The sequence below is a fragment of the Nerophis lumbriciformis genome, linkage group LG26, assembly GCF_033978685.3.
Source record: "Nerophis lumbriciformis linkage group LG26, RoL_Nlum_v2.1, whole genome shotgun sequence".
NCBI classification, from domain to species: domain Eukaryota; kingdom Metazoa; phylum Chordata; class Actinopteri; order Syngnathiformes; family Syngnathidae; genus Nerophis; species Nerophis lumbriciformis.
In genome coordinates, this window is record NC_084573.2 from 8,963,106 (window position 1) to 8,977,830 (window position 14,725).

Genomic DNA, 14,725 nt, shown 5'->3' on the forward strand with positions numbered 1-14,725 from the left:
TCGTTTTTTGGAGAAGAATTGTTGTACATTTCAGTGCTGCCACTGTTGATTATATTAGCAATCGTGTCATCTGTCTAATAGTTTCTTAGATTATTCGAGTCGCTTTATTGCCTCAATGCGTGTTTTAGGAAAATAGTTTAAATATACAATAATTTTTTCTGCTTGCCATGACTTTTATTCTTTCTAAAGCACTGTTTTTCAACCACTGTGCCGCGGCACACTAGTGTGCCGTGAGATACCGTGGGAGATTATCTAATTACACCTATTTGGGTTAAAATATTTTTTGCAAACCAGTAATTATAGTCTGCAAATGATGTGTTGTTGTTGAGTGTCGATGCTGTCTAGAGCTCGGCAGAGTAACCATGTAATACTCTTCCATATCAGCCGGTAGCTAATTGCTTTGTAGCTGTCGGAAACAGCGTGAGGCAGCGTGCAGGTAAAAAGGTGCCTAATGCTTAAACCAAAAATAAACAAAAGGTGAGTGACCCTAATAAAAGGCAGTGAAACTTAGGGATGGCTATGCAGAACGAAACTGGCTACAAAGTAAACAAAAACAGAATGCTGGACGACAGCAAAGACTTACTGTGGAGCAAAGACAGCATCCGAATGTACATCCGAACATGACATGACAATCAACAATGTCCACACAAAGAAGGATAAAAACAACTGAAATATTCTTGATCGCTAAAACAAAGTAGATGCGGGAAATATCGCTCAAAGAAAGACATGAAACTGCTGCAGGAAAATACCAAAAAAAGAGAAAAAGGCCACCAAAATAGGGGCGCAAGACAAGAACTAAAACACTACACACATGAAAACATAAAAAAACTCCAAATAAGTCATGGCGTGATGTGACAGGTGGTGACAGTACACCTACTTTGAGACAAGAGCTATAGTGATGCATGCTTGGTTATGGTTTAAATTAATATCCAACAATTGCAACAACGACTTTCTACTGTCAACTGAGTTCCGTTTTTTTATGATTTCTACTGGTGGTGTGCCTCCGGATTTTTTCAACACAAAAAATGTGCCTTGGCTCAAAAAAAGGTTGAAAAACACTGTTCTAAAGTATACCTTTACTGCCATCATGTGAACAACCCGCGACGCGATAGGAAGCAGAAACCTGATTAGTCGGGTTGCGTGTTTAACCTCAGAGTTGTCATGTGCACTTTGTTGCTGGGTGAAGCTCACAGGACATTGATTTTTGTTTTGTATCGGAGCCCTATTCACATGCAACATCAGACATCATTGTTTGACAAAACAAAAACTGATAGATTAGTACCAACCCGAATCGGGTGTGATGCTTAGTGGGGCCGCACCCGGACCCGCGGGTTGCCTCCTACCCCCACCGAAACTGGGCCCAAATTGACAAACTTGAAGTAAAAGGACTTTCATTCATCAACATTGCAGCCAGAAGATCAGGAGACAACACCGTTATCAGGTGGGACACGTTGACCACCACCAACACAACCACAGACATTTAGAGTCTAAAATCACATTCCAGACTACTTGAGGACTTTAGAAACACAAGATCAAGTCTCACAAAGCTTGTTTGGATTCTACCATAAAGATGATCCTACAGCCAAAAGACACAAACATCCCTAAAAGCCAACGGGGACATCTTTTCTGCCGCCGTGGTTGTGCTGAGGTTTACTCACGAGGCTGCTGTGCCGCCTCGCCGCCTGCGAGCCGGTCATGTCTCCAACCGAAAGCCCACTGGACGTCTAAGGATGCCCACAGACTCCCGCGAACGCCACCTCCAACTTCCCAACTCTGAGCTGACAACCACAGCGACCCAGAAAGGGGAGGAGGCGGGGGCCAGCTACAGGCTGGAAACTGCGGTGAGGAGCGAGCTTTTCAGAATAAAAGTACCCAAAAACAGAGTCTCAACCCCTCACATTCGACTTACTGCCATTGAATACCACAAGGAAGACTTTTACCGTCAGTAATGAACGTTAAGAAATCTACTTTCCAAAACACGTTGGGCCATTAACTCCACGGCCATCAATCTTAAGCAGCCACAGAAATCTTAAAACGCACCAACTTGCGAGCCAGATTATTATTTTTCCAGGCCATAACACGAGCGTGAGCCAGGGACCACAGCGGGGAATCCAAGTATCGTTTTGTCCTCCATAAAATCTAGTCTTGCCTCCACCAGCAAGTACAATGATATGACACACACACACACTGGACAAGTATTTGCCTCATAACAACCCATATTTTCATGCCGAAGGCCTTGTTCACACTGCAGGTCAATTGTGATTGTTTTGCCCATATGCGACCTGTATCGGATTGTTTCATGTCCCTGTGAACAGTGCTATACTGACTTCTTCATAGGACTCTTTGGCATGAAATAAATCGAATATATATGCGATGAGTCCTCAATGTCGCATTCATCCGACCAGCACCTCATCAAAAAGCGATAAACGTCCTAATTACATACCTGCCAACTTTTGAAATCAGAAAAACCTAGTAGCCAGGGTCCAGGGGCAGCAGGCCCCGGTAGGTCCAGGACAAAGTCCTGGTGGGGGGTTCCTTCGCCCCCCGACGCAAAATGATTATTAGCATTCAGACAGGTTAAAATGTTGCTATAACCATCACTTTTCTATCAGTCACAGTGACTTTTCAAAACAAAAATATTACAGCAAAAATCATATGGGTTGATTGACATGTTTATTCTGTAAGCTAACTTCAATAGTTTGAAATTATTTTGACAGTTAATGCCAGTTATCCTGTCAACCTTTCACAAGACTTTAATTTGTTAATTGAAAGTATAAACAGTATAAACACTTTTTACAGTAAACAAATGGTAAAACAGTACTAAACAATTCCATTAAAAAAAAAATTGGTGTCATTATTAACTTTCTGTCCAAGCTTGTATAATCTACTGCCTTGTTCAATTGTAAAAAATATTCTGTGCCTAAAATTCACATTTCTATCACAATTATCATACTGTAAACATGGTAAGCTATCTTCATTAAAATTAATAGTCCTGTCAATAGCATGGAATTACAATTCAAATGTAGTTTTTTTGTAAGCCTTTCAAAAGAATTCAAAATATGAAAAATTAATGAAAATTAATTTAAGCCATCAAACACTTGAAAAGTGGCACATCACATCTCTAATGTAATCATTTTAACTTTTCAACAGAAATAGCACTGCAAAAATATTAAGGACATACTTCTGTATTTTGGTAGTTATGCTGTCAACATTTAACAAGATTTCTTCAACTTGGACTTGAAAGCATAAATAGTATAAACACTTTTAACAGTATAACAGTACTAAACAATTCCAATAGATAACATTGGTGTCATTACCTTTTTGTTTGCTCAATTATTGCCTCCGTAAATAAAACTTCGGCATTTATCACATCCAAAGAATCTGTTTGGGCGACGAAAAACGTTGAAAGTTTTCCACTTGTATCGCTAGCAACGGCATTAGACTTGTGTTCTTTTGTCCCAACGTGGTCTTTTACATCGCTAATTCCTCCGTGTCCGATCGAAAAATCTTGTCTGCACAAGGTGCAATTCGCGTAGTTTTCACCCTTTTTGGAACGGATAATTATTCCCGGATAGGCTTTTGAATATTCTTCACGGAATGACTGCAGTTTTCTTTTCGGTTTAAGACTCGTATGCGATTTTTCTCCGGCTGATTCCATGATCCGGAAAACTGGAGTAGTTGGCAGGTATGTAATTATTCACCAAAGTAGACGGTTACAAAATCAATAGTTGACAAAAGGAGCAGAAAACTAGAGAAAATAATGTTTAAGGAACTCTTCAAGCGGACATCGAAGCAAAATATCCTGTAACACCAAAAGAGCCAAAATACTTGTCCTACCGTATTTTTCGGATTATAAATCGCAGTTTTTTTCATAGTTTGGCCGGGGGTGCGACTTATACTCCGGAGCGACTTATGTGTGAAATTATTAACACATTACGGCGCATTGTCTACCTTTGGAGTTGGCAGAGTTGTTTAGAAGCGACACCGAGGAAGAACATTTCATGGGATTTAGCGATTAGGAGTGACAGATTGTTTGGTAAACGTATAGCATGTTCTATATGTTATAGTTATTTGAATGACTCTTACCATAATATGTTACGTTAACATACCAGGCACCTTCTCAGTTGGTTATTTATGCCTCATATAACGTACACTTATTCAGCCTGTTCACTATTCTTTATTTATTTTTAAATTGCCTTTCAAATGTCTATTCTTGGTGTTGGCTTTTATCAAATAAATTTCCCCCAAAAATGCGACTTATACTCCAGTGCGACTTATATATGTTTTTTTCCTTCTTTATTATGCATTTTCGGCCGGTGCGACTTATAATCCGGAGCGATTTATAAACCTAAAAATGCGGTATAACTTTTTAATCTTCTACGCGCAATAATTCGGTTCAGAAAATGTTGACTTTGATTGCACAAAATCCTTGAAATTGCCACAAATGCACCAGTACTGAGACCGACTAAAGTGGAAGCCACGTTTACTTCCGTAAACACTGTAGTGTGTGCGACGTCATGTCCCCATTCGTGTCAGATTGCATTCAGATAAGAAATTATTATTAATAGGGATGTCCGATAATGGCTTTTTGCCGATATCCGATATTCCGATATTGACCAAACCCTTAATTACCGATACCGATATCAACCGATACTGATATATACAGTCGTGGAATTAACACATTATTATGCCTAATTTGGACAACCAGGTATGGTGAAGAGAAGGTCCTTTTTTGAAAAAAATAAAATAAGATAAATAAATTACAAACATTTTCTTGAATAAAAAAGAAAGTAAAACAATATAAAAACAGTTACATAGAAACTAGTAATTAATGAAAATGAGTAAAATTAACTGCTAAAGGTTAGTACTATTAGTGGACCAGCAGCACGCACAATCATGTGTGCTTACGGACTGTATCCCTTGCAGACTGTATTGATATATATTGATATATAATGTAGGAACCACAATATTAATAACAGAAAGAAACAACCCTTTTGTGTGAATGAGTGTGAATGAGTGTAAATGAGGGAGGGAGGTTTTTTGGGTTGGTGTAGTAATTGTAAGTGTATCTTGTGTTTTTTATGTTGATTTAATAAAAATTAAAAAAATAAATTAAAAAAACCTATACCGATAATAAAAAAAACGATACCGATAATTTCCGATATTACATTTTAAAGCATTTATCGGCCGATAACATCGGCAGGCCAATATTATCGGACATTTCTAATTATTATTATTTTTTGAAATGTGAACGGCCACTAAAAATCTGAATTGGACGTCCGACTTTGCAGTGTGAACGTAGCCAATGCCGACAAATCGTTGTGCAACTAATTCAAACGACAGACCGACTAGCGTGGAAGCCACGTTTAGCTCCGTGAACACTGCAGTGCGTGCGACGTCATGACATCATGTCCGCGTACAGGTCGGATTGCATTCACACTGTAATCCAATTTTTTCCCCCCAAAGTGAACGGCCACATAGAAAGGTCGGATTTGACAAAAAAGAAAAACCGAATAGGACAGCCGAGGAGCCTTTCACAAATACCACGTACCACATTTTCCCTCACATGTACCTTTTTCTGGTCAAAGTATTACCTAAACATTCCCAAGTGTACAAGTCCGTGTCACGTTATTATTGACAAAAGGTTTCTGGCAGGGGTGTCCAAACTTTATGACTTGGGGGCCGCATTGGGCTGAAAAAAAATGTGTTAAGTAACAATATATATTATATCAATATAATGGGTAATCAGCACCTCCAAGTCCGAGTCCATGGTTCTCGCCCGGAAAAGGGTGGAGTGCCATCTCCGGCCGGGTTGGGGAGGAGACCCTGCCCCAAGTGGAGGAGTTCAAGTACCTAGGAGTCTTGTTCACGAGTGAGGGAAAAGTGGATCGTGAGATCGACAGGCGGATCGGTGCGGCATCTTCAGTAATGCGGACGCTGTATCGATCCGTTGTGGTGAAGAAGGAGCTGAGCCGGAAGGCAAAGCTCTCAATTTACCGGTCGATCTACGTTCCCATCCTTACCTATGGTCATGAGCTTTGGGTTATGACCGAAAGGACAAGATCACGGGTACAGGCGGCCGAAATGAGTTTCCTCCGCCGGGTGGCGGGGCTCTCCCTTAGAGATAGGGTGAGAAGCTCTGCCATCCGGGGGGAGCTCAAAGTAAAGCCACTGCTCCTCCACATCGAGAGGAGCCAGATGAGGTGGTTCGGGCATCTGGTCAGGATGCCACCCGAACGCCTCCCTCGGGAGGTGTTTAGGGCACGTCCAACCGGTAGCAGGCCACGGGGAAGACCCAGGACACGTTGGGAAGACTATGTCTCCCGGCTGGCCTGGGAACGCCTCGGGATCCCCCGGGAGGAGCTGGACGAAGTGGCTGGGGAGAGGAAAGTCTGGGCTTCCCTGCTTAGGCTGCTGTCCCCGCGACCCGACCTCGGATAAGCGGAAGAAGATGGATGGATAATGGGTATATAATTAATCATTTATATAATTGCATATTATGAGTACGTGAAAGTTGGATGCCAACCTTGTTTACTTCCGTGACGACCTCCTTAAAGTTTTGTAATCAATCAGAAATATCAAGCAGCTAAAATGCTCCAAACATGCATAAGTGGGGAGAGTGGTTTGCATTTTCCCATCATGCCTTGCAATGGATTTAAAAGTATGTGATTTAGATTTTTTTTTTACAGTGCTTTGAAGTTATTTATAATATCCACAAAGTTCAGTGAGTAGGTTGTGTTAAGTGTGCAGACCTTTGGTGTTGGACCCCATGAGTTAGGTCATATAATGCTGTGATTTATTCAACCCAACGCACTATTCATGGTCATTGACCTTATTTATTCACTTTGTCCGCATGATGGCGACAAACTTGCGGCAATCAGAATGTGGGGTATTCAAAAGTAAATAGGACACCGTCCGTAACGTCTCGCGGGTCAAACTGGAGACCTGTGCCATGGGCCATATTTTGAACACCCTTGGTTTATGGAGTGCTTGTTCCAGAGTTCCACCACGATCGGCCGCATCTTGCCTGGTTGCAGGATCTTCTAACGCAGTGGTTCTCAAATGGGGGTACGCGTACCCCTGGGGGTACTTGAAGGTATGCCAAGGGGTACGTGAGATTTTTTTTTAAATGTCTGTCAAAAAGAACTGTGAAAAGAAATGCAACAATGCAATATTCAGTGTTGACAGCTATATTTTTTGTGGACATGTTCCATAAATATTGATGTTAAAGATTTCTTTTTTTGTGAAGAAATGTTTAGAATCATGAATCCAGATGGATCTCTATTACAATCCCCAAAGAGGGCACTTTAAGTTGATGATTACTTCTATATGTAGAAATCTTTATTTATCATTGAATCACTTGTCTATTTTTCAACAAGTTTTTAGTTATTTTTATTAGGGATGTCCGATAATGGCTTTTTGCCGATATCCGATATCAACCTCTTTAAATACCGATACCGATATCAACCGATACCGATATCAACCGATATATACAGTCGTGGAATTAACACATTACACATTATTATGCCTAATTTGGACAACCGGGTATGGTGAAGATAAGGTACTTTCTTTTAAAATTAATAAAATAAAATAAGATTAATAAATTAAAAACATTTTCTTGAATAAAAAAGAAAGTAAAACAATATAAAAACAGGTACATAGAAACTAGTAATTAATGAAAATTAGTAAAATTAACTGTCAAAGGTTAGTACTATTAGTGGACCAGCGGCACGCACAATCATGTGTGCTTACGGACTGTATCCCTTGCAGACTGTATTGATATATATTGATATATAATGTAGGAACCACAATATTAATACCAGAAAGAAACAACTCTTTTGTGTGAATGAGTGTAAATGGGGGAGGGTTTTTTTTGGGTTGGTGCACTAATTGTAAGTGTATCCTGTGTTTATTATGTTGATTTAATAAAAAAAATAAAAAATAAAAAAATGATACCGATAATAAAAAAACGATATTGATAATTTCTGATATTACATTTTAACGCATTTATCGGCCGATAATATCGGACATCTCTAATTTTTATATCTTTTTTTCCAAATAGTTCAAGAAAGACCACAACAAATGAGCAATATTTTGCACTGTTATACAATTTAATAAATCAGAAACTGATGACATAGTGCTGTATTTTACTTGTTTATCACTTTTTTTCAACCAAAAATGCTTTGCTCTGATTAGGGGGTACTTGAATTAAAAAAATGTTCACAGGGGGTACATCACTGAAAAAAGGTTGAGAACCACTGTTCTAACAGCACGACATCCCTGACATGGATCAATGAAATTTCGTCACAGTGTCTTATCGAGTCGAATGCGGCGTTTGTTCAGTCTGTTATCTCCTGCTGCCTGCTACTGTGATGACTCACAACTTTTTTATGATAGCGTATAAGAAACTACAAGGCTGCCGTCGCACAAATTAGGCAAATGGACGGGATTGTTTTTTTTTAAAAAGGGCTGTGATGGAGGAATGCTAGAAAAAACGAGAAAGTGCGATGGATTAAAAAAAAAAGGTTATTTGAAAATGCTTTAACCGTTACATGTAAGTAATAGATGATGACATTTCGAAATGATGCAACGACTACTTCTGACACCAGTTACTATTGGCTAAGTTTTATATTCATAAATGTAGGTTTCTCAATACCCGACCTGTTTTTTGTGCCTTTAAAAAAGAATTAGAAATGTACTTTAAAATGCTTTCTACCTCGAACAACCAAAAAGCTATGAAAATGAAGACGCTGTGCTCCAAATTTGGATTGTTTACGGAACTTGTGTGAGCCTATGGCTTTACAGTGGCCTAGTGGTTAGAGTGTCCGCCCTGAGATCGGTAGGTCGTGAGTTCAAACCCCGGCCGAGTCATACCAAAGACTATAAAAATGGGAGCCATTACCTCCCTGCTTGACACTCAGCATCAAGGGTTGGAATTGGGGGTTAAATCACCAAAAATGATTCCCGGGCGCGGCCACCGCTGCTGCTCACTGCTCCCCTCACCTCCCAGGTGGTCAAATGCAGAGAATAATTTCGCCACACGTAGTGTGTGTGTGACAATCAATACAATTTTACATTCTTCTTTAGTTGCTTTATTGAGTTTACAACCCCCTGTGCTGTTTTTGTACGGTTTCTGTACTTGTTTTGATTATTATTATTTATTTGATTGTATGTAAATGTTGAATGTTATAAATAAAGGTTTTGAAAATCGAAAAGTGTACAGCTCCACTAATGGACATTGGAGTGTTACTTTCAAAAGGCAAAATTAAAGTATTGCTAGAAACATAATTTTATATGGGACTTTATTGTATTGTATGTATAGTACATGTTCCAAAAAGAAAAAAAGCATAAAACACAGTATATTTAAATATACTAAATGTAAAAAAGGGAATAAATATTCAAAATAAGATCATTAAATGAAATCTAGTTTGGTTACGCCATCATGAGCGCAACACAAGGTTGTAAAAGTTTCAACTACAATTCTAAATAAGATGTCAAAAGCAAACTGAAATCAAATACACACAGCTTAAAGATTGATCAATACCTATTTAAAATTTAGTAATACATGAATATGATGATTCATTAAAATATAAAAGAAATATACCTGAACAGAACGCTCATGATGGTTACACCAAAAAGTAACGCTATGAATCGCGTTTTTCCAAGTTTTTGGGGCATTTTTATGCTATTTCCAAGCATCTCCTTTTTATTATCGTTGATTTTAAATGGTCAAACTAATGCATATTATATATGCATGCCTTAGTACAGTGTTTTTCAACCTTTTTTGAGCCAAGGTACATTTTTTGCGTTGAAAAAATCCGGAGGCACACCACCAGCAGAAATCATTAAAAAACTAAACTCAGTTGACAGTAAAAAGTCGTTGTCGAAATTGTTGGATATGACTTTCAACCATAACCAAGCATGCATCAATATAGCTCTTGTCTCAAAGTAGATGTACTGTCACCACCTGTCACATCACGCCGTGACTTATTTGAAGTTTTTTGCTGTTTTCCTGTGTGTAGTGTTTTAGTTCTTGTCTTGCGCTCCTATTTTGGTGTTTTTTTCTCTTTTTTTGGTATTTTCCTGTAGCAGTTTCATGTCTTCCTTTCAGCGATATGGCCCGCATCTACTTTGTTTTAGCAATCAAGAATAATTTAGTTGTTTTTATCCTTCTTTGTGGGGACATTGTTGACTGTCATGACATGTTCGGATGCACAATGTGGACGCCGTCTTTGTTCCACAGTAAGTCTTTGCTGTTGTCCAGCATTCTGTTTTTGTTTACTTTGTAGCCAGTTCAGTTTTAGTTTCGTTCTGCATAGCCTTCCCTAAGCTTCAATGCCTTTTCTTAGGGGCACTCACCTTTTGTTTATTTTTGGTTTAAGCATTAGACACCTTTTTACCTGCACGCTGCCTCCCGCTGTTTCCGACATCTACAAGCTCTAGACAGCACCGACACTCAACAACAACACATAATTTGCAGACTATAATTACTAGTTTCCAAAAAATATTTTTAACCCAAATACCGTATTTTTCAGAGTATAAGTCGCTCCGGAGTATAAGTCGCACAGGCCGAAAATGCATAATAAAGAAGGGAAAAAACATATATAAGTCGCACTGGAGTATAAGTCGCATTTTTTGGGGCAATTTATTTGATAAAAGCCAACACCAAGAATAGACATTTCAAAGGCAATTCAAAATAAATAAAGAATAGTGAACAACAGGTTGAATAAGTGTACGTTATATGACGCATGAATAACCAACTGAGAACGTGCCTGGTATGTTAACGTAACATATTATGGTGAAGTGAAGTGAAGTGAATTATATTTATATAGCGCTTTTTCTCTAGTGACCCAAAGTGCTTTTACATATGTAAGAGTCATTCAAATAACTATAACATATAGAACATGCTATACGTTTACCAAACAATCTGTCACTCCTAATCGCTAAATCCCATGAAATCTAATACGTCTAGTCCAGGGGTCGGCAACCCAAAATGTTGAAAGAGCCATATTGAACCAAAAATACAAAAACACATTTGTCTGGAGCCGCAAAAAATCAAAAGCCATATTACATACAGATAGTGTGTCATGAGATATACATTGAATTAAGAGGACTTAAAGGAAACTAAATGACCTCAAATGTAGCTACAAATGAGGCATAATGATGCAATATGTACATATCATTTATTTTTCATCATTTATTTATTTATTTATTATATCGCTAGCCTAAATAGCATGTTAGCATCGATTAGCTTGCAGTCATGCAGTGACCAAATATGTCTGATTAGCACTCTACACATGTCAATAACATCGACAAAACTCACCTTTGTGCATTCATGCACAAAGTTAAAAGTTTGGTGGACAAAATGAGACAGAAAAAGGATAAAACACGTCCTAGGAAGTCGGAGAAAGTTATATATGTAAACAAACTAAGGTGAGTTCAAAGACTGCCAAAATTAGTAGGACAAAACGGCGCTCGCCAAATACTATATAAACAATGTGATTTATAACAATTAGAGAGGTTTGTGTCATGTTTGTCCTCCTACAGAAAACATACTAAAACAAAAAATATTTTTTTCCCCCTCATCTTTTTCATACATTTTTGAAAAAGCTCCAGAGAGCCACTAGGGCGGCGCTAAAGAGCAGAGGTGGGTAGAGTAGCCAGAAATTGTACTCAAGTAAGAGTACTGTTACTTTAGAGATTTATTACTCAAGTAAAAGTAAGGAGTAGTCACCCAAATATTTACTTGAGTAAAAGTAAAAAGTATGTTGTGAAAAAACTACTCAAGTACTGAGTAACTGATGAGTAACATACACACACATATCATATATATACATATATACACACAAACATATATATATATTTATAAACACACACACACACACACACACACACACACACACACATACATATATACATACACACATATATATATATATATATATATATATATATATATATATATATATATATATATATATATATATATATATACATACATTGATATATACAGTATATAATTTATATTTATTTATTTTGCCGTTTTTGTTTGCATGTTAAAGGTGTTTTAATGAAAATACAAGCATGTTTAACACATATAGATTCCTTTCTTTCATGAAGACAAGAATATAAGTTGGTGTATTACCTGATTCTGATGACTTGCATTGATTGTAATCAGACAGTAGTGCTGATAACGTCCACGTTTTCAAATAGAGGAGAAAAAAAGTTCCTCCTTTCTGTCTAATACCACATGAAAGTGGTTGGTTTTTGGCATCTTATTTGTCCAGCTTCCATATTCGTTTTTATACACTTTACAAGAAATACATTGGCGGCAAACTCCGTAGCTTGCTAGCTTGTTTGCGCTGGCTTTCGGAGACTCTTATTTTGAAAGCGCAGGCGCGATGGAGCGGCACTTTTATTGTGAAGACAGGAACTGTGCAGTCAGTCTTTAGGCTTTTGACGGGATGTACGGTTGAAATGGAAAAGGGTCTTTTTTCCTTCACACTTTTGATTGATTGGAACTTTTATTAGTAGATTGCACAGCACAGTACATATACCGTACAAATGACCACTAAATGGTAACACCCGAATAAGTTTTTCAACTTGTTTAAGTCAGGTCATGTGACCCCTGGCTCTGTTTGATTGGTCCAACGTCACCAGTGACTGCATCTGATTGGTGGAACGGAGTGAACGTCACCAGTGACTGTATTTGTTGAAACGCAGGCACTTTGAAGGTCTGTCTGACAGACCAAAACAAACAAAGCGTGCATTAACAGATCGATAAAAATTAGTAGCGAGTAGCGAGCTGAATGTAGATAAAAGTAGCGGAGTAAAAGTAGCGTTTCTTCTCTATAAATATACTCGAGTAAAAGTAAAAGTATGTTGCATTAAAACTACTCTTAGAAGTACAATTTATCCCAAAAGTTACTCAAGTAGATGTAACGGAGTAAATGTAGCGCGTTACTACCCACCTCTGCTAAAGAGTCGCATGCTAAAGGTTGCCGACCCCCAGTCTAGTCTCTTACGTTAATGAGCTAAATAATATTATTTGATATTTTACGGTAATGTGTTAATAATTTCACACGTAAGTCACTCCTGAGTATAAGTCGCACCCCCGGCCAAATTATGTAAAAAACCTGCGACGTATAGTCCGAAAAATACGGTAGGTGAAACTAGATTATCTCCCACGGCACACCAGACTGTATCTCACGGCACACCGCGGCACAGTGGTTGAAAAACACTGCCCCAGTAAACAAAAAAAAAGTCATATTTATTTTGATTGTTACATTTTGAAGTACATTTGTGCAGGTGGGTGCGAATGTACCCATTACCAGAGCTGCACACAAAAATAAAAAACTTGGCGACACGAGTTTGACGCCCCTTTATTCTGAAAATCCCAGCAGGAAGTCCCGCTGATTGTTTTGACCAGTAAGTCAGGCAGGGTGCTCTGTTGGTCACGTGTGGGCGGGACTTATGTCGCCGCATTCGAAATGTGACCGGCGGAGAGCTTTGACTGACAGTTCGCCGAGCCAATCCAATGCAAGAAGACAATCTCACAGCAGGGCCATCAGGCAAAGTACTGACTGGAGTTTTTTTTGTTCACGGCTGGGCCTAAATTGTCCTCAATACATCCTGATAAAGTGTTGCTACACAACCAGACACTCGCAAACAACAGTACAATTGAATAAATAGGAAATGACTATTCGCCCTGTGTGCGCAAGTAACCGCATGAACTAGCGAGCGTACTCACACTTTCTGTCGCCTTCTCGTTGACGGTAGGCAAAGGAGTTTTGGTTGACATCTTTAGTTGTTCCAGAGAAGTCCAGTGACTTGTTCAAGCCGACAGCGGAAAAGGGGCACAGTCGCAGAGTCTCAACATGGATCCAAGCCTAGCAAAAAAAAAAAAAAAAAAAAAGACCTCAATCCTCGCTATGGGAGTTAGCGGTTACCCTATGTCGGGCGGATCCCGCACACCACCTGGCTTCGACTCCAGCCAAAATCTCGGTCCGTTCGGGCGAAGCTAACTCCGCCAACGTTGGCGCTGTCGGTCGCCGCTTCCAAAAAAAAAAAAAAAAAAACACACCCCGGGCTTTTCCCCCCTCCTCCTCCTCCTCTCTCCAGCGACAGCCAGTCCGCCTAGCAACGACGAGCCATGGCCTCAAATGTCACACGTCTGTGAATATGGAGGGGTTTCAAACGGGCTTGCTGGTCGAAATACTCGCCGTCGGCTCCTCTGCTTCCATCTCCGGCGGCCCCCAAAGCGGAGCTCGGCTGTCTGTTTTAGGTGGGACCAAAATGGCTACTCAGCGGCTGGGCTGGATTAGGAGGCGTTCAGGGACCTGTCGCTGACTCCGACATACAAGTTATCGTGGGCTTTAAAATATATCATATATATCGCCTTTTGAGTAATGCATATAAATATGTAGGAGGGCTACATAATGATTAAAATGCGCTCTTGGTGTGTTTGTAAGGGTTAACAAAGACGACTCTACCACCCGCACACCAATTGACATTATTGCTCATTTCCGACGGGCCTTGAAAGCAGCTTTAGCGCGCCTAACTGAACGGGAGGAAGTCGGACAACTGACTGACCTCAGTGCTGTCAACACAATGCAAAACTGTGGGAAGTTTTTGCGTCAGACATACTTAACTTTTAAGTACGGTTTATTGGTTATAACCGTATTGCACAAGCTGTTATGAACATCACAGTATTCCAGCATGTGCT

The 14,725-nt window shown here is 39.3% G+C and overlaps 1 protein-coding gene across 16 annotated transcripts in view; it reads right to left on the reverse strand.

Annotated features, from left to right (window-relative positions):
• Positions 1 to 14,317, reverse strand: part of mark3a (MAP/microtubule affinity-regulating kinase 3a) — a 113,955-nt gene extending 99,638 nt beyond the window's left edge. For 6 of the 16 annotated variants that reach the window (XM_061987448.2, XM_061987449.2, XM_072916246.1 and 3 more), the window contains exons 1-2: positions 13,978 to 14,315; positions 13,751 to 13,889 (exon numbers count right to left, since the gene is read on the reverse strand). In XM_061987448.2, the coding sequence (XP_061843432.1) occupies positions 13,751 to 13,801 (51 nt within the window). In that variant the 5' untranslated portion in view covers positions 13,802 to 13,889; positions 13,978 to 14,315. Of the gene's footprint in view, positions 1 to 13,750; positions 13,890 to 13,977 lie in introns of all 16 variants that reach the window. The other 10 variants (XM_061987444.2, XM_072916244.1, XM_061987445.2 and 7 more) reach the window with 3 other exon arrangements.
• Between the last annotated feature and the right edge of the window lie 408 nt (positions 14,318 to 14,725).